This window comes from Ranitomeya variabilis, chromosome 2, assembly GCF_051348905.1.
Source record: "Ranitomeya variabilis isolate aRanVar5 chromosome 2, aRanVar5.hap1, whole genome shotgun sequence".
NCBI lineage: Eukaryota > Metazoa > Chordata > Amphibia > Anura > Dendrobatidae > Ranitomeya > Ranitomeya variabilis.
The window spans coordinates 305,347,667-305,368,470 of record NC_135233.1 but is presented as its reverse complement, the minus strand read 5'-3'; the positions used below and the strand labels follow the sequence as shown (position 1 = coordinate 305,368,470).

Below are 20,804 nucleotides of genomic sequence, written 5' to 3'. Positions count from 1 at the left end.
ACCACATGTCATGCAAGCGCACAAGAGCTCTGAGACCACGAGTGCCGATATAGGAGGAGAATATAAGCTTTTTATTTTAATCGGAGCCAAACATTTAGATCGAGAAGGGGTTGTCCTAATAGTGGACAAACCCTTCAATGCAAACAGAGCAGCAATGAGGTACACCCAAAAAACAAGAATGGAGAAACCCAGGATTGAGCAGGTTACTAGGCATGTCTGGTCTATTATATACTCAAAAGACCTAAAATCTAAAAGACACAAGAAGCAAAACTACAACTCCCGGACTACCATGACAGCTGTCCAGCTGTTGCCAAGGAGCTCAGAGGATGAATATCTTAGCTACTTCTTAAAGCTGTTGCTCTGCTAGCAGTATTTAAATGGTTGAAACGGAGTCCATCGGAGAGGCTATTTAGCGGCAGGTGATGTCAACTAGGCATGGAGCAGCTTCCACTACCGAGCTCCTGAACCCAACTTAGAACATATTAGTACACCTATGTCTGGAAGGGGACAGCTTTCAATCATACAGGCATGCCTGGAGCAATGACCGTCAAGGCTCACCGTAGTGAGAGAATCTATATAAAGCTATAAGCACACCCAGACACTGACTGACAACCGACTTTGCAGTGCATCAATACAGAGGTGGCTGTCAGTCAGTGCCGGGGCATGCTTATAGCCGCTGCTCTCAGTGTTGGGAGAGGTGGCTGTAATTGCTCCAGGCATGCACGCATTACTGAAAGCCAGCGTCTCACAGGAGGAATTAAGTTCATTTTCTCCTGGGCGTCACACACTTTCAGTACTGCGGCAGGGCACCTTCATCTGGTCATTAACTTGCAGATTAATAGCGCTATCAGATCTAGCTAATTCCCTCTATGTTTCTAGTTTTCTGCTCAAAAAATATATATCTAAAATTTAGACAGACTAGCTATGCCAACTTTTGAACAGAAAAACAAAAGGTGTCCAGCCTGTTAAATATCTGGTGCATTTTGGAAGCATAGTTGTATTGAAAGTGGCATAAACCTCAATAGTGGTGCAAATCTAAAAATTACCTCAGAATTTACTATTAGAATTTGCCATAAGTGCAAATGTAAATCACTACAATTTAAACCAATTTTTTTTTTTTTTTTTTTTTTTTTTTTAATAACCAAATGATAAAAGTCTAAATAACTTGATGATCTTCTCGATTGTTTAAGCGACTTTGCTTTTAGAACATGGATAAATGTTTATGCAAAATAACCTTAATGAAAATCTGGAAATAAAATGTTAATTAATCAATGTGATCTTTTAACCCAAATTCATCAAGACTGGTGATTTTTTCGTCAGTCCTGATGAACAGTGCACTGGAGTAAGATGCAACAAATTAATTAAGAGGCTTGCGCCTCCTAATAAAATTTTGCGTAAATTTCAGCTTCTATGTATTACGGCAGGAACTGTTCTCAAGTTATGGACTAATTTATGACACCTTTGTAAATTCTAATGACTGTCAACTGCGCCCTCTCCAGACAAACTTCCACCTATTTTTTTAAAAAATGAGAGAAGGTGGGAACTGGCATAAAAATGAGAAAAGACACAAAATATGAGCAACTACAAGTTGCACAAGAATTTTTGGACATTTCAAACAAATGTTACTCCAGAATTCTGCCCAAAAATCTGTCTGATGAATTGGGGTCTAAGACTTAAAAATAGCACACTAAAGTCAGCAGATGCTCCCCAGCTTCAGTATTTCCAGACCTTAAAAATTCTTGCAACTTTCGGATGTTTATTTGACCCCCAACATGAGAAAAATGTAACATTAGCATTGCGTTCATTCCTCTTTCAGAAATCTAAAAGAAACTAAGTTAAACATTTACTGCACATGCGACAAGAAACTTTCATTTAAAACATCTTACAATATGCATGTTCTCCCTCACTATTACTACAAGCGAAAAATACTGATCATTTCTAAGCAATTAGTCTGATGTCCTCTTATGAATTTTCTTGCAGTATCAGAAATACGAGCTGTCAATCAAGTAGAGCTGAACTGAGAGAAGCAGGCCAGTAGTGAAGCTGGACTAGTCTCATCTCTCCCTACTGTATGTTTCACTTGTAAGGTGGTGGTAAGCAGAAGATGCACCCTGTCAACATCCCACAGCATTGGAAGGTGACTAGCACCATCAGTTGGTTACATTGGACAGGCAGGAACTGATTGATGAAGGGTGTGTTCCCTGAGGGAAGAGTATGGAGAGGGCGCCGGGTCAGGTGACAATGGTGTTGTAGTTGCTAAATATAAAAGGCCAAAAGAACAGGACAATGGTGCTGGGACACAGTTAGCACCACGATGTGATAGGAAGGGTAAGCGTGAAAAGGGCTTGTGACTGACACTGCCATAGAGGCACCGAAGGCCCGACTTTGCAGGTCAAGCACCGAAGGCCCAACTTTGCCGGTCAAGCCATGAAAGAGGAAGCTTATTCCCGGACAGAGAAGAAAACCTGCTGTCCCAAAAGATGATCGGGGGTCAACCAGGCCATTGCTTCCTGTGGAGATCATAATTGGGAAAAAATTCTAATTTGAATTGGACTTGTGCTTCAGTAGACTGCACCATAGCCTCAATAGGCCCTGTACGCTGATGTTGTGGAATTATCCATTTGTATACTGAATTGTTCGTACATGGGAAAGTGGTGACCAGTTAGGGCAATATGGACGTTCCCCTGACAGAAAGGCTGGGGTTAAATAACCCTAGATAAGTGTCTTATGACAATGATTAACAGGCATTAACACCAAAATCTTGACTGTATACGTCGAATATCATTGACTGTATATCGATCTGTCTGTTATGTGTACTATTTCTTATTCGCGTCTTATCACTACTATTTTCTTTCATTTGGTTTACCCATTTTGAGTCATCACTAAGTCATCGTTACTGTGCCGTTGCATTCTCAAACTGTTTACACACTGCCGGATCTTTAAAGTGTTTTTTTAATTTAGAAAAATATGCCTGGCTGGAATTATGCAGCCAGACTCTGATTTCATGCTGCCCGTGGTTTGGGTAACATGAATCAGTTGACAGTTTCCCTTTTAATGGGGTCAGTGACAATCATTCCTGGCAATACAATACTTGATAGTGATATGGTTCGGACCACGATTGTGAGAACAGTTGACACTAGGGTTGAGCGAAACGGGTCGTTCATTTTCATAAGTCGCCGACTTTTGGCAAAGTCGGCGTCTCATGAAACCCGATCCGATCCCAGTGTGGGTCGGCCACGTGGAACGCGAACTTGGCGCCAAAGTCGCGTTTCGAATGACGCCTTCCCCGCCATTTTTTTGAGCCAATTAATTGTGGGCAGCGTGATGACATAAGTTCCGGCTCCTGCGGCATCATAGTGCTATGTTACGTTTTCGGACGAGAGAGAGAGAGAGAGAGAGAGAGAGAGAGAGAGAGAGAGAGAGAGAGAGAGAGAGAGAGAGAGAGAGAGAGAGAGAGAGAGAGAGAGAGAGAGAGAGAGAGAGAGAGAGAGAGAAAGAGAAAGAGAGAGAAAGAGAGAGAGAGAAAGAGAGAAAGAGAGAGAGAGAGAGAGAGAGAGAGAAAAAAAAAAAAATAAAAAAATAATTTCATTGACATACATTGGGTTTCGTGTTCCGGGTCCGGAACCCGACTTTACAGTAGAATCGGCCGATTCCACACGATCCGACATCCGAGAAGGTCGGGTTTCACAAAACCCACCTCGATCCTAAAAAAGCTAAGGTCGCTCAACCCTAGTTGACACTGATCGTAGACTGTGAAGAAATTTCTAGAGCCACCTATCAGAGACATAGGTCTTGGGGCATATAACCTCTATGTAAGACTCAGAAATCTGTAAGGTCCCCTTGTAAAAAGTATAACAAGATATGCATTTTTTGTTATGGCGCATTGTATGGGAAAGAGCATATTAATCCGAGTCAAAAGGACACCATTAGAGTCAATCAAGTAAATAGAAGTATATAAATTTATATAAAGTTATAAAATAAATATACAAATAATATTTAATATTTCTTTATGATTTTTAAATCAGTTTCAATTTAAAACATTCTGTGAACGGGCAACGGATCATTTAATAGCCATACCAATGAGTAAAGATTTGGCTAATAAACAGCCTTAAGGAATTAAATTGCACAATCAAGTATTAATATTCCCTTCTAATAAAATGATAACATTTAAAAAACCACCATAAAAGGTTTCCATTAAAAAACAATTATAGCTCCGACTGAGTTGCCAAGTTTTAAGTAAATTGTTTATTTTCAGAACGTTTATGAATATGATAGAAAAGCCAAATGAAAATTTTACTCTAAAGTAACCTCTATTACACAAGTTAGGAAAATAAATACCATGTAACAGGAAATGGCTAGTTAACTGTGTTCAAAGGAAAAGGAACACACACATGCTAAATTAATAGAAAATTCTGTGTAAAACAGAAAAGTCTGTGAAGTTAATTTATATATTCTGTAAGAGAGTACAGTGTGTAATGTCAGCAGACAACTTTTGTTTGCAGTTAGAAATCTCCCCATAATCAGCTGTCGGTGGGCAAGGGGCAAAGCAAATACCAATTTACCTTTAACTCTACAGAAGCGAAAACCAGGAAGGCACCAATACAAATTGCTTATATTCATTAGATGCCGAAGATCACAGAGGCTATAAGCCAGACTGCCTGGAGCCATAAGGCATTTAGGATATGTGTTCATGAGGAGCAATTTATCAACGCTTTCACACCAGAAATCTGGCGTAAAAACATTGAAAAGTCAACTCAGAGTGGTGCATAAAGTCTGCGATTTTTTGCCTTTCCATGCTAGTTTCTCCCAGCTCTATCAAAATTGGTGGAGCTCGGGCGGAACAGGGGACTGAAGCCAACAGTCATTTAAAGGCATTACTAGGTACGTTGCTTCGTATGCCAGAAATCCCATTCCAGTCCCTGACAGAAGTAAGATTTCTGGGTGTAGCATACCGAGGCAAACGCCACTCATCAGGAGCTCAAGATTCATGAAAAGGCATGGACTGCTTCATGAATCAGGAACATTTGTCTCCAGTACGCCTCCTTATCAAGACCGTAATTGTTCATGCCGGTCTTGATGAATTGGGCTCATTGAGTGTTTGAGGGGTCTTTTGGTGCATGTCCGCGCCAAAAAATGCTAAAAAAATAAAAATAAAAAACTAACAAAAACATTACACACACTTAAATGACTCTTCCAATTCACTCTATTTAAAACAACTTTTTGGTCACATGCTCAGTCTTTTGCTCATGTTTCCTCTGCTTCAGATTTTGAAAAATGACTAGTACATGGTAATTCTTTAAAGCGGCTCCTGATGGACAACACTCCAACCTGGGCACTATCCAACTAAAATAAAATGTGACGAAAAATGCGTCGTCAACAACAACAAAAAAACGGAAAAATGCTTTAAAAAAAAAAAAAAAAACTCTCAAAATCCAATTCAGGAAATGAAAAATGCATTTAAAAAACGCCCCAAAAGAAGAAAACTTGCAGGAGCATTTTCCACTAGAACATTTTTTGACCACCTCCAGGAAAACCATGTGTTCCCATACCCCAAGTATCCTATTTCTGGAACAGAACTTGCCTCTATGTGATCAAAATACCCCAAAATAAAAAATAAGCAGGATTATAGCTATAGGGGTGCAGAGTTCGCACTGACACCCAGACCCTGGTGCCTGAAAGGTCCAAATGCTCCACTGTAACCACACCAAGTTTCTAAATGGCAGATGATACTTGGGGTCCTGTGTGTGATTTTACTTTAGAGCCCATTAGTGTGAAGATACCCCAGTGCTAAGGTGGTGTGGTCAGAAAATGGAGCATGAATGTCTATGGAGGAATCAGAAAAGAAAATGGTCACCTAAAGGAACATTTGTTCGGCAGCTAGCTTACCCTTCAAATAAAACCAGCTCTGTTCACGTAATTTTAATTACCGTACATACTGATTTAGCAAAGGTTGCCATGACTCTTAAAGTACCATATTAATAATGTGTCACAGAAGGTTCTCTCATGTATAAGACTGAAGAGGACATTAATCAATGGCTGGTGCAAGTTAAGCTGGGTGTCAAAATACACTTATGTGATATGATATCCCATTGCTGTGTTATTGGTGATAATAAGTAAACATTTGCTAGCTCTCCACATAGCGCTTAGCTAATGTATTGAATAGGTCACATCTTATGCATATCTATAAACCATTACACAGAAGCATACATACCGGATCGTCTTCACTGTCTGTTCCTCCTAAACTTATAGAGCTTCGTCTCTGTGCACTGACTGAGGTCTGAGAAGGGTAAAAGAATTAGGACTGAATCAAAATGTCAGTTTTCAAATGTCAGAACAGCATCTATACAACCATAGGCTCGGAGGTTTACAACCGATATGATCTTTTCATATGGATCTGCATCATTCGGTAGTGGTACTCTACAGTATATAAGAAAAGTGAACCCATACATAAATCAGTATGCCATCTTAATGGTATATCTGAATGCTGGGAGAGCCCTGTATATCTACAGAAGGTCAGTCATTGACTTTGGCCAGACTTATTTTGTAATTATGAATTTTATTGCTCAGCAGAGTCCCTAAATGAAATTTTGCTAGGAACCCCAAGTTATAACCAGGCACAAACCCTACTTTACTTGCTATCAAACTAATCTTCAACAATACATATGGAAAAGAAGAAATAAGAAAAGGAAAAGAATTAACAAGCAGTCTTATCCAAAGAGTTAAGCTCATAGATCCAGCTACGCTTTCCTCCCTTCCTGGGTAAAAATACATCTTATTGCCCCAATTTTAAATATCATAACCAAAGCAGCTGACTTGTCGATACCCCTGCAATGCACCTGGAGAACATGCTCAGTTTCCCACCAGCTTCACAAGTTTTATTACCCCAAGTCATTGTGTACCCAGGACATACAACAAGCCAGAAAATTCTCAGATGTACCAGTAATTGGGCTACAGTATATGGGTCAAAGCCATTGGAATACAATCCCATCACCAAAGCAACATCCAAAGTCATAGTTACCATGGGGTTAAAAATATTAAAAGGGGATTTTAACATAAGGAAAGATTACTTTAGAAGAAATCCATCTAAAATTGAATGCACAGTTATCACAACAGTCTATCCGTTCCCACATTGGATATTACCACCTTTTGGAAAGGGTCGGAGATAGGAAATAGTGTCAATCATTTATAAAGCCTAAAAGTTTTCACAAAGATGACGGACAGCCAAGAGTTACACCCTTTAATAAATACAAAATAATATATACAGACAATAAATGCCCCTTACTTACTTTCCCCGATGACTGGGCAAGAATCTCATGCAATGAGGTTATCTCCGGCGGACTCCTCGGCAAGCCATCATCTTCTGAAAGCGCCCCCGAATCCTCGAGCTTCTTGGGGACAATAACTTGCGGTGGAGATCCTATCCGTATGTTCTGCTGAAGCTGCAGCTACCGAATAACACAGCTCATTGTTAGGTCTAGCGCACATATAAAAGGCAGGTCATTAGCTTCTGCTGTCAGGATGAAAGAGAGATATAGACGAGCAGCTTAGTGTCACAAGAGACAAGATAATTTGTAAATAATTGACCTGCACATTTGATGAAAGTCCTAATTATTTATTTAGCAGCCACCATTATTTCTAAAAAAAAGTATCAATGGACAAGACTTTGGGAATACTATGAATACACTACGTATAAAGATGGAGAAAATGTGCAGCTTGGCTGCAAATGTGAAATTCGCCCTTCAAGTAAAAGACAGGGTTTTAGAACTATAGTTATATTCTTTATGCTTGTACCTGTAATGCCTTCACCTTCCCGGGAGTGCACTCCTGGGAGATATCTTCCTTCACAGAGCTCTCCATCTCCAAAATAAACACACTGTCATGAGATACTGCCTTGTTCCCCATATTTGCTTTGGCCCTTTAAAAGAACGAACAAGTAAAAATCACTTTTTAAATTTATTTTAACACCCTACAATGTTGGCTGCGAACACCTTCTAAAAGTTGCTTTGATTGCTTTTTGGAGGAAAAAAACAAGCCATTTTTATGCAACATGAAATTTTTATCCCTGGATTGGTCACATGGACATTGGGTGTTGGTTATAAAAAAAAAAAAAAACACTTTAAAGAAGATGTATCACCTATATATTTTTTAAAATAATGAAAAAAAGCATAAACAAAAATGCACTTAATGGAAACATTTGATGAAAAAAAAATTGTCGTGAGATTATGACCTGCTTCTAAACCTTTGTCACATTCTTAACTCCTTCCTGACATGCAGCCTACATGTGTAGCGGAAGTAGGTGGTGGAAAGCTCTGATCAATACAGATGTATGTTTACTTCCAATTCTGACTTCGGCATTTAAACATTTCAACCAAGAGGGAGAGGTTGTAAAATTTTCTAGTGCACACCCCCCAACTAATGCCTACTGAAGGTCTTCATCACCGCCATCTTGGTCTTTCAAGCCCAAACTGTCGTTGGGATGCATCGTTATTATCAGAATATATTGCATTACTAGAGTATTAGATAAACATAAATGGGCCCATAAATGAAGTATAGTGTCACACACAATAAGAAATCAAACTTACCACCCACACAAACCACTGCAGCGGTGGTAGGTAAGCAGCAGTGAAAAATTTAGATCGTTAAAAATACAATTTTTATTCAAATACAGCAAGTATGACAAACAAAAAATAAAAAAATGCATGTGGCTCCGTTTTTTGTTCATTGTTTGCTGCAGTGATTTGTGTGGGTGGCAAGTTTGATTTAATTACTAGAGTATACAGTTCAAGAGATCAAATGACTGCAGGTTTAGTCCTGGGAAGTGGGGGAGAGGAGGGCTAACGAGAAAGTAAGAAATAGATTTGATAAAAAGTTCAAAACATTTTTTTCAAAGCACCTATTAAAAAACAAACAAACAAAAAAAACCCACACATTTTATTGCCGCATCAATAATAGTCCATTCCATAACATTCTTTCACCCATTCTGCAAAAAAAAAAAAAAAAATGAAAAAGTGCCAAAATTGTGCTTTGTAGTCACCACAGCTCCCCAAAAAATGAAATGAAAAGCATAAACTTTGTGTACCCCTCAATGTGGCTCCAATTAAATTTACAGCTCACCCTGAAAAAAAAAATGACCACCACACTAAAACCAGTAAAAACAAAACCACAAAAAAGAATTGTGAAAAAAGCACAATTCCATCAGTTTCACTCCAAATAAATTAAGCGCTGATAGATGGATTCCCTTTAAAAAAAAGGCAACATTATCATTAGGTTTTTGCTGCATAATCTGAGAGCAGAATAAAGTAGGGGCAGAGATTGATTCCAGTGATGTGTCACTTACTGGGCTGCTTGTTGTAGTTTTAATAACATCGCCCACACCACTGTTCAGCAGCTTTCTGCCTATGCAGAGTACACAAAAGCTGTCAATCAGTGGTGGGGGGGTTACATAGAGCACGAGGACTACAAGGCACGCAATAACTTGTCCTATAGTCATACAGTGATAATCTCCTGCTGATAAAACAGTGGATTTTATTAAAACACTGGTTTGATTGTAGTTTCAATAAAATCCACTAAGTGACAGATCACTGGAATTAGGGTTTCGGGCCCTTCATCATGCTGCTCTCATGATTACATTGCAAAATCTTTCTGACAGATTCCCTTTAGCACAGAAATTATAATGAAGATTAGCCACTTTTACACAAGAATGTGGCAATATGTCCATGAACCATACAAATATTTTCTTACACTTTTTCTTCATCGACATGAAAAGCAATGGTGTTGGCTCCAGATGCACTGACATCGGTACTGGACTGGCTGGGTTTTAGGTTGCTTTCTCTACTAGGAGTTGCAGGCTCTTTTCTTTTCTTTTTCACAAATAATTTCTTGAAGGCCTGGAATTTTGATTTCTTTTTCCCTGATGAAGAAAAAGATTTGTACAATTAAAACTCCCAGTTACACATCCCCACAGAATGGTTCCTTCACGCATTTGATCTATTAGACTATCTGCATACTGAGTTTTCTTTTGGACACAAACAAAAGTTGTCAGGTGGAAACCGGTTCAAGAAATACTTCGAGACTTTTTGGAATTTTCAATTGGTTTTGAAAAAATATTTTCCTAAAGACTTTAAACCTTTTGATAGAATTAGCACCAAATTAGGCCCTGCTCATTCAGTAGCTCCTTCAAAGAATCGATCAAGGGGATAAAGCGTTTTATAAAATCTGCAGTGGGGAAAAAAAAAAAAAAGCACTCAAAAAAACTAAACTTAAAAAGTGGTTTGTAATAGAAATAAATACGAACAGTCTCAAGTGTTTTCGTAGTGGGCCTGCTCCCCAAAAAAATCTGAAAAAACGCCATGTGCACATTCCATAAAAATCACTATTCTTCACAGAAGTCACACATACCTGAAGAGTTATCTAATGGTTAGACCTGACCATTAGGACCCCCAGTGATCACCAAAACTGGGGTCCTCTGACCCGCCCCTTCCACTAACCGTAAGGCCACAGCCAGAAGAAGTTCAATGCAGCATATGTGACCTACCACTCTTTTCAAAGTCTACGATACAGATGAAAACCCCTTTAAAGAAAAGAAGAAGACCACATAGCACTTGGTTTACTGTAAGGACAATTTCCTGTAGGCTTTTGAACTTAAACCAGTCTTGTTCGCGGAGCAGTACGCTTGTCCACATAGCCAATGGGTACATGCACTAGTCCATAAATCAGACCCCACTTGTCGATTCTATGACTTTTTCCCCCATATAGATAGTAATACCTGCACTGGGGAAAAATATACTCATGTGAATGTAGCTTTATGTCAAAAGATTTGGATTGTGAGGGCCCCATGTAGGCAGATTATGCAGAGATGCAGGTGCAGTATGGCATTATTTTGGGGGTACCATATACAACTACTAGTATTTTTTAAGTACTGCCCATATTCTGACCAAATAAGAGGAAAGGTCCCTGAAACAATGCTCTGTCCACACGTCACCACCGGCGGTTCTATTAGCCCCTGACTTACTGATTCACTTTCTATACTCAATAATACGTCAACCTCTTTCACCATTTTACAGCTGAATAAATGATGTTCACAATAGGGAAAACGAAGAATAAATGCTTCTCATGAGCAAGATTTCCCAAGTTAATCGTGTGTCACTGGCGGAGAATCTACAAACTACAGCTGCAGAGGAGGAATTATTTATTTTTACAACGATCTCTCTAACATCTGTATAGATACATAAAATACATTTAAAAGGAACATGCCAGTCCAGAAATGCTGTGTAGTCTCCGGGCAGCATGTTACAGAGCATGAGAAACTCAACATCAGGGTGTAAAGGTTTGTGAGAAAAGATTCAATATTGTATTGGACTAATTAAAATCTGGTGTCATGTATTTTTAAGAGTAAAAAGGGGCAGCTCCCATTAATGACTGACAGCTTACCATGTATAATCGTGCAAAAAAGAATAGCTGTCAACCAGTATAACAATGCTGGCAAATCAGACATTCTGTGCAACATGAAATGTTCCCTTTTAGGGCACGTTCACACGGTCAGTATTTGGTGAGTTTTTACCTCAGTATTTGTAAGCCAAAACCAGGAGTGGGTGATAAATACAGAAGTGGTGACGTGTTTCCATTATATATTTTTCCCCTGACTGTTCTACTCCTGGTTTTGGCTTACAAATGCTGAGGTAAAATACTGACCAAATACTGAATGTGGCCTTAGGGCTCCTTTTCACTCTCGCAGGTTAAAACCCTTCTCTGGCGCCGGCACTCCAGAGCGGAGCGTGCGGCCGCATAGCAATACATGGAGCTGCATGCTCCGCTCCCAAATGAGGAGGGTTTTAACCTTCGAGACATGGCCGTATGTCTCGCAAGTGAAAAGGAGCCCTTAGAGTGACTGTCAGCCCAGAAGGACTGTTCAAACCAAGTACAGGTGCAGCACCCCAGAGTCCTGGTTGTTGCAGTACTGTGGCTCCGCCACTACGGGGAGCTATGGTACGTCTGATTGCACTAAGGAGTTTCTGTGATCAGGTACACTCACACCACACTTCACACTCCGGCCACCAGGGGGGGTGGTCCTATCTAGTAGGCCACTCCTCACAACTCTGGTAAAACTGGGGGTTGGACAGGAAGACAGGGAGAAGTAGCTGGGAAGAGCTAGTGAGAGGACCTGTCAGGGATGGGATCCTGGCAGACTCCTCAGAGCAGAACTAACCAGTAAACAACGGGAATACAGAAAAGGAGAAATACCAGAAGGGGTCCTGCTGTTAGACCGAGGCAACATCCTTCTGAGGCGCAAACAGTCGGTGGCCGGAACGCCGAGCAAGTAAGAGACTTTAAGTACATTGCAAACCACGGCCGGACAGCTAATTACAGGTTGGCTGTCTCACTTAACACCTAAGCAGACAACGGAGGCAGCTGTGGGAGAGGGGCGACTCTAGGGTCCCGGAAGAACTCCAGGCCTACCCCGTCATACGGGTGCGTCCTACCATATCATCTGGAGGACGGAGAAAGAACAGTAGAGACAGAAAGAAACAGTTGTGAGGACTATCCCGGGAGCTCAGCAGGGAAGAACTACAACACACAGCGCTAGAAGGTAGTTACTGATTCCCACCTGTAAGGAGGAACTCCTGATGTGTCGTTGGACCGGCCGGTCTCTGAAAACCCAGTTAACAGCGCTCTGGACTGAGGTCTCCAACATCTTCAGTAAAGAGGTAAAGAGACTGCAACCTGGTGTCCTCATTATTTACCGCGACCTGCACCGCTACAACACCACTTATTGCACCGGACGTCCCCCACTGACAGACAGGGCCACGGACCGGGTCTAGCCACCGTGACAACCCCAAGACTGAGACCTAGAGGCCCGGCTCCGGGTATCCCCTCGGCCCTGCGGTGGTGTGGGGGCGCTCTAACTTGGCGTCACGAACAGGATTTACTTAAGCCTGAAGAATCAGGTCATGTGTGCCTTGGAACTGTGATTTATCGTGCTTGGACTGTACTTTATTGAGAGAACTGTGTGCTACTGCTTGCCGCGGAAAGTTACCACCAAAATTCGCCATTGCCGCGCGCGGAGGGAGGAGCCTTAGCTACGTGGGCGGGATCAGCCAAAAGAAGCACGGAACGGAAAGCGCGGTGAGACGCCAATCCCGGAAGAGGAACTCCGACCTCCAGCAGGTTAGTGGGAGGAAGGGACGGCCATGTCCGAGTCGGGAGGAGAGGAGGTGGCGGTCGCAGCTGCGGACGCAGGGGCAGCTCCGGTCCCCGCAGCGGGCGAAGCCGCGGCCCTAATACCACCACTGGCTGCCGCAGAACCCGCTGCCCCCATCAGCCAGTCGGACACTGCCGCTAATGCGAAAGCCATAATGCCCTTCTCCATGCCCTACCTGCCCGGAGCGGCCTGGCTCCCACGATATTCTGGGGAGGCGCATACGTTCACTGACTTTAAAGAAGGGCTCTGCAGCCTGCTCGAGTTCTATCTCCTAACCGAGCCCCAGAAGGTCCATATGATAACCGGCCAACTCTTTGGGGCGGCTCTGAGAGAAGTGAAATCCTGGCCCGCTGAGGATAAAGGAACTGCACAACAGATTTTTGCCAAGCTTAAAGCCACCTTTGATACTCGCACTGCCACAGAGATTAAACTGACTTTCTATGGATGCAAACAGAGGTCGCAGGATAACTTACGGGACTATGCCCTTAATCTCCAGGAAGCGATGCGGGCCATTAAGCAGAGTGACCCCGGCAGCATGCAGGATGAGGATAAAATCCTGAAGGAGCGGTTCATTGAGGGGCTCCTGTGCAGTCACCAGCGGGGCCAATTGCACTTCCTGGCCATGCAAAATCCAGACTTGACTTTTGCGCAGTTTAAAGATAAAGCTATCCAGGCATTGCAGGAGCGACAGCCCAGCCGCGCAGTACCACCCAGGCGCCCCGCTCTCACCTACCACCAGGAGGTGGCATCGGATACCCCAGTTGCCGCGGAGGCCGACGCCCAGAGCTTCGAGGACGACTCCCCTGCAGGACTCCGTCTCCAGATGCAAGAGCTAACCAAGAGCGTTGCTGCCCTGGCCCGGACGGTGCAGTCCCTACAGGAGGCCCCCAAAGAGAAGATCCAGTTGGCTTCCAGCCCGGAGGATGTCCCTTGGATGCGACGGAGGAGGACTCCGCCGACCAGGAGCCGGCCCGACGATCGCTTCCACCAGGATGGACGACCCATCTGCCGCCGCTGTCACCAGGTGGGCCATCTTGCAAGGTACTGTCCTTTAAACGAGCAACCCCTGGGGCAAAGGGCCAACCCCCAGGAGTAGGACGGTCAGGCCCGCAGCATTGGAGAACCAAGTATATTGGAGGACGACCAGTTCTCCCTGTAGTGATTGATGGAATCCCCTTGAATGCTTTGCTGGACACCGGTTCTCAGGTGACAACTATACCTCACGTGCTCTACAAACGGTATTGGGAGGACGCTGATATTACTCGTGGCCCTGACGATGATTTCACCATAATCGCCAGTAATGGTCAGCCGTTGCCACAAGTGGGGTATAAGGAGGTCACCATCAAAGTGGGGCGGGTGGAATTGAAAGCCCAAGGGATTGTGATTGTAGATATTGATCGTCGAGAATGTAATCCCATGATGACTCTTGGTACTAATGTTATAGAAAATTGTCTTGCAGAAGTGATTGTTTTGTTGCAACAGGTGGCAGAAAACGCTGGCCACAGTGAGCAACGTGCCCTGCAGAAGGAAATCAGGGCTCTGATGCAGAGACAGCAGGTAGAGCTGACTGGTGGCGAGATTGGTCGTGTCACTGTAAGTGATTCAAACCCCATCGCGATACCTCCCAAGAGTGAAATGTTAATATGGTGTCGAGCAGCCATAGGCCTCAGGGGTAGGGACTACCAGGCCTTGGTAGAACCTGTATATTCAGACAATAGGCCTACTGTTCTGACAGCTCGGGGGGTGGTCGACGTCCGACAGGGGAGAGTGCCCGTACGTGTCCTCAATTGTGGGGAGGAAGAGGTCCACCTAACCAAGTATACCACGCTCGCCAAACTGTTCACTGTCAATAATAGTGTAATACAGGCACCTGAACCCTTGGTCCCGTCAAACGTGGCGGAGAACAAAGGTTCTGCAGAGCACTCGAAAGACTGGTGTCGGGAATTGCATGTGGGCACTGACTCTACCCCATCTCATCAAATACAGGGGGCTTACAGGGTGGTACACGAGTACGAGCAGGTATTCAGCAAACACCCCTCAGATTTTGGGCAAGTGAAAGGGATCAAACATCACATCCCCACGGGAGATCACCGACCCATAAAAGAGAGATATCGCCCTGTACCCCCAGCTCATTACCAGTGTGCCAAGGACATGTTACGGGAAATGAAGGAGGCTGGGGTGGTGAGAGACAGCTGTAGCCCCTGGGCAGCTCCGTTAGTCCTTGTTAAAAAGAAAGATGGTACAATGAGGATGTGTGTTGATTACAGGCAGTTGAATCGCATTACACATAAGGACGCATACCCACTACCCAGGATAGAGGAGTCTCTGGCTGCCTTAAAATCTGCTAACTACTTCTCTACCTTAGATCTCACCAGTGGGTACTGGCAGGTTCCTGTAGCGGAGGCGGACAAAGAGAAGACGGCCTTCACGACGCCAATGGGCCTCTGTGAGTTCAACTACATGCCCTTCGGATTGTGCAATGCTCCCGGAACGTTCCAGAGGATGATGGAGAGCTGCCTGGGACACCTGAACTTTGAAACCGTGCTGCTATATCTGGATGACGTCATAGTCTTCTCTAAAACCTACGAAGACCATCTGAAGCACCTGGCCGAGGTGTTTGAAGCCTTGTCCAACTTCGGCCTAAAAGTGAAACCGTCCAAGTGTCATCTGCTGAAACCTAAAGTGCAGTACCTGGGCCATGTGGTGAGCGCTGAAGGTGTGGCCCCAGACCCCGACAAGGTCACAGTGATCAAGGACTGGCCAAAGCCCAGTGACCTCCATGAAGTCCGGCAGTTCCTCGGGCTGGTAGGCTATTACCGGAGGTTCATTAAAGACTTCACCAAAAAGGCCGCACCATTGCAAAACCTGTTGGTGGGCCAACCAAAGAAGACCAGGGGAAAGAACACCCCCTTTGACTGGAACGGGGAGCTGGAGGAATCCTTCACCTGCTTGAAGTCGGCGCTGACGGGGGAAGAGGTACTGGCTTACCCCGAATACGACCAACCGTTTGTGCTGTACACAGATGCCAGTAATGTGGGATTAGGAGCCGTGCTGTCTCAAGTCCAGAAAGGCAAGGAAAGAGTGATCGCTTACGCCAGCAGGAAACTCCGTCCCACGGAAAGGAACCCTGACAACTATAGTTCCTTCAAACTGGAATTCCTTGCCCTTGTCTGGGCAGTGACAGAGAGGTTTAAGCACTACCTGGCCTCTGCGAAATTCACCGTTTTCACGGACAACAATCCGCTAACGCATCTGGATACTGCCAAACTCGGGGCTTTGGAACAGCGGTGGATGGCCCGGCTGTCCAACTACAATTTCACCATCAAATATCGGGCAGGGCACCAGAATGCCAATGCCGATGCTCTGTCCCGAATGCCTAATTTACCTGAAGTGGGAGAAGACCCGGAGGCACTTGAAGAGGTGGAGCTGCCTGCCTTCCATCGCCCCAAAGCCACTCAGAACTCTCACCATGTGAAGAACAGGCACAAAAACCAACCGGATGCCGCGCTGAATCCCCTGCCCCACCACGGATGGGCAGAAACCCAGGATAGTGACCCCGCGGTCCGTCAGGTGAAGGAACTCTTGACGCAGGCTGGCTTGCACCCTGGCCCAGATGATCCACAAGAGACCCAACAGCTGTGGAAGGGGAGAAGCAAACTGTTTATCCATGATGGCAAGTTGTGCAGGAGGAGCATCGACCCACGTACTCATGAATTGGTGTGGCAGATAGTGGTGCCAAGGCGAGATGCGCCCATGGTTCTGGGAGCCTACCATGATGGAGCCGGACACTTCGGATGGAAGAAGCTGGAGAAGCTGCTCCGAGGGAGGTTCTATTGGATTGGCATGAAGAGAACCATTGAGAAGTGGTGTCGGGAGTGTGGTCCATGTAGTCTGCGCAGGAAGGACCGTGACAGTCAACGGGCTCCCCTGCGGCCTATCATCACCAAACGGCCGCTCGAACTGGTCGCGCTGGATCATGTGAAGCTGACACCTAGCCGGTCGGGCTATATCTACGCCCTTACCATCGTGGACCACTACTCCAGGTTTTTGGTGGTTGTGCCTGTCAAGGATCTAACAGCTAGGACTGCCGCTAGGGCCTTCCAGCAGCACTTTTGTAGGCCCCATGGCTACCCAGAGAAAGTACTGACCGATCAGGGGCCTGCATTCGAAGCGGAAGTGTTCCAAGAATTTTGCCAGTTGTACGGGTGTAAGAAGATCAGAACTACACCGTACCACCCTCAAACCAACGGGATGTGCGAGAAGATGAACCAGGTAGTAATCGATTTGTTGAAGACCTTGCCTGTGGAGGAACGGAATCTGTGGCCGACAAAGTTGCCTGACTTAGTGGATATGTACAACCACATCCCAGTAAGTTCCACCAACTGTACTCCAGCGTACCTGATGCGAGGAAGGTCTAGTCGGTTACCCGTTGATCTGGACATGGGGGTCCTAGTACCCGAAGATACCTCGCCGGATGCAGATTGGGATGCAGAAAGGCAGCGAAGGTACCGCGAAGTACAGGAGTGTGTAGAGAGAAGTCTCGCCCAGGCTAGGCAGAAGCAAGAAAGGGACTACAACCAACACGCTCCTGCGATTCCCCTGTCACCTGGTGAGCAAGTGCTTAAGCGAAAGAGGAGGTTACACAAGCTCGATGACCAATGGGAAGCGGAACCGTACACCATCTTGCCATCTGACTTCGACAACACCAAGGTCTGCCTCATCAGTAAGGACAGAGGGGAGACCTCGACAGCGGTATCCAGGGATCACCTTAAGGCCTGCCCCGATAAGCTGAAAGAGAGGGGCACGGCCCCAGAAATCTCCCCGCCGGTAGAAAAGGAGAAGGTGTTCCATACTGTCCTTGGTGACTTTCCCCAGTCCTGGACTCAGATAAATCAGGCCATCGCGGTACCTGTTCTAACGTTTCCACAGCCGGACCCACCAGAAACAATGGTGGTACCAGATCATCCGGTCCCACTACCTCAACAAGCCTTACCTGATGAAGCCATGCCAACCGTTGAACCGGCAAATCCTCCCTCTGCTATCGGTGAATCTGCTGTACCCACTGTTGATAGCAGCAGCTCTGAGAGCCCTAACCTGCCAGTGCTACCCCAACTCACTAGAAGTGTAGCTAGAAGACAGTGCACTACACCAGCGGTAGCAAGCATAGCGGGCCCTGTTAGGCCGATAGCAACCCCTGCACTGCGAAGGTCCACATGCAGCACTCAAAATCAAACTCCCCTCCGCTACAAACTTTGGAGGTATTAATAAGGGCTGCTATTTAATTGAAAATGTTTGTATATATATCTTTTTGTTACAGGTTTTTAAATGGACAATAGAGTAATGGACGGTGAATTGCTCAAAAACTTTCAAAAAGGGGGCCCCTTTGTTTACCCGGGGTCCCCGCTGTTTCAACCACTGAACTGAGAGTCATAAACTGTGCATGACCTAACTTTTGCAACGTTCAAGAATCCTCACCTCCTGTAAAGGGAAGCATTGTTATGTTCAATTGTTATGCTATTTCAAAAATTTGTGTGTTTTCTGTTAACATGTATTATTGTTCTTGTTTTCCCAGTCCCGGAGTACTGGATTTAACCGGGGGGGAGTGCAGCACCCCAGAGTCCTGGTTGTTGCAGTACTGTGGCTCCGCCACTACGGGGAGCTATGGTACGTCTGATTGCACTAAGGAGTTTCTGTGATCAGGTACACTCACACCACACTTCACACTCCGGCCACCAGGGGGGGTGGTCCTATCTAGTAGGCCACTCCTCACAACTCTGGTAAAACTGGGGGTTGGACAGGAAGACAGGGAGAAGTAGCTGGGAAGAGCTAGTGAGAGGACCTGTCAGGGATGGGATCCTGGCAGACTCCTCAGAGCAGAACTAACCAGTAAACAACGGGAATACAGAAAAGGAGAAATACCAGAAGGGGTCCTGCTGTTAGACCGAGGCAACATCCTTCTGAGGCGCAAACAGTCGGTGGCCGGAACGCCGAGCAAGTAAGAGACTTTAAGTACATTGCAAACCACGGCCGGACAGCTAATTACAGGTTGGCTGTCTCACTTAACACCTAAGCAGACAACGGAGGCAGCTGTGGGAGAGGGGCGACTCTAGGGTCCCGGAAGAACTCCAGGCCTACCCCGTCATACGGGTGCGTCCTACCATATCATCTGGAGGACGGAGAAAGAACAGTAGAGACAGAAAGAAACAGTTGTGAGGACTATCCCGGGAGCTCAGCAGGGAAGAACTACAACACACAGCGCTAGAAGGTAGTTACTGATTCCCACCTGTAAGGAGGAACTCCTGATGTGTCGTTGGACCGGCCGGTCTCTGAAAACCCAGTTAACAGCGCTCTGGACTGAGGTCTCCAACATCTTCAGTAAAGAGGTAAAGAGACTGCAACCTGGTGTCCTCATTATTTACCGCGACCTGCACCGCTACAACACCACTTATTGCACCGGACGTCCCCCACTGACAGACAGGGCCACGGACCGGGTCTAGCCACCGTGACAACCCCAAGACTGAGACCTAGAGGCCCGGCTCCGGGTATCCCCTCGGCCCTGCGGTGGTGTGGGGGCGCTCTACAGGCATCGTTTACTTCTATGAGGCCAGAGCTGTCAATCAAAGAAGATGATGAGTGGAGATTAATGGAAAACATGCAGGTGGGAAGGCATACTTGGTTTGAAGGCATTTTGTTTGTATATATACACAAAGAACAGAATCAGCGACAAACCTGGACACTATATAAGGTTTCATTTTGGATACTTGAAACATTAACAAGATGAAGCCGAATGCAATGATCACTTGACAGAACTTTGATACGATGAAAATTGTGAGTAAGGCCCCGAAATAGCATTGCTGTTTCTTCACTTTTCTGGAGGAGTAATTTCATCTTTATTAGTGGCTTTAGGATTTCTGTCATAGTCTCTCAGGTTTTTTTGCCATTTTTTAAGCTGTGTGTCCAAGTTTTTTTTTTCTATTTTGTCTAACTATGGTTATACAGATTCAGGAAATGTGTCTTTTTCCAAATTTCGCCTTTTTTTTTTTCTTGTGCATCCTTCTCCAGTTCCTGACTGAAGTAAAGGTTTCTGGCGGACTATTTATTTTGTTGCATTTCAAGGTCAATGTGTGATGCTTACCATTTGTTGTGCCTTCTCTATGTTATAAAAGTACAAAAAAAAATCTGAACCCAATTCATGACCTATGGGCGCCATTTTGAATAATTTGAAAAATAAGCAAGTATTGCAAGACAAAAAAAAAGAAAAGGAACTACAGAGAAAAAAAAACAAAAAAACATTCCTTGGCACTGACAGCCAGTTGTGTACTGAAGCACTGCTTAGCTGGCTGTCAGTCAGTGCCGGGGTGTGGTCACAGCTGCCGAACACTATGTACTGAGTAGTGACCGAAGCCGCGCCTTTATGACTGAAAGTCAGAGGAATAAAGTTCATTTCCTCCCGGCAGCCGGGCTCTAGTACGGCGGCCGCACAGCTATACAATGCTATTAACCTGCAGATTAACCCCTTATCTGCAAGTTAATAGCATTTTTTTTTACATAACTGGTTTCCTTTAATTAGCTGCAGCAGAAAATAAAATACAATGAACACATACCA

At 44.8% G+C, this 20,804-nt stretch overlaps 1 protein-coding gene across 4 annotated transcripts in view; it reads right to left on the bottom strand.

Moving 5' to 3' along the window:
* KIAA1210 (KIAA1210 ortholog) overlaps nucleotides 1-20,804 on the bottom strand; it is a 130,710-nt gene that overhangs the window by 18,960 nt on the left and 90,946 nt on the right. For all 4 annotated transcript variants that reach the window (XM_077285196.1, XM_077285198.1, XM_077285195.1 and 1 more), the window contains exons 3-6: nucleotides 9,742-9,910; nucleotides 7,792-7,915; nucleotides 7,287-7,445; nucleotides 6,212-6,277 (exon numbers count right to left, since the gene is read on the bottom strand). In XM_077285196.1, the coding sequence (XP_077141311.1) occupies nucleotides 6,212-6,277; nucleotides 7,287-7,445; nucleotides 7,792-7,915; nucleotides 9,742-9,910 (518 nt within the window). The remainder of the gene's footprint in view (nucleotides 1-6,211; nucleotides 6,278-7,286; nucleotides 7,446-7,791; nucleotides 7,916-9,741; nucleotides 9,911-20,804) is intronic.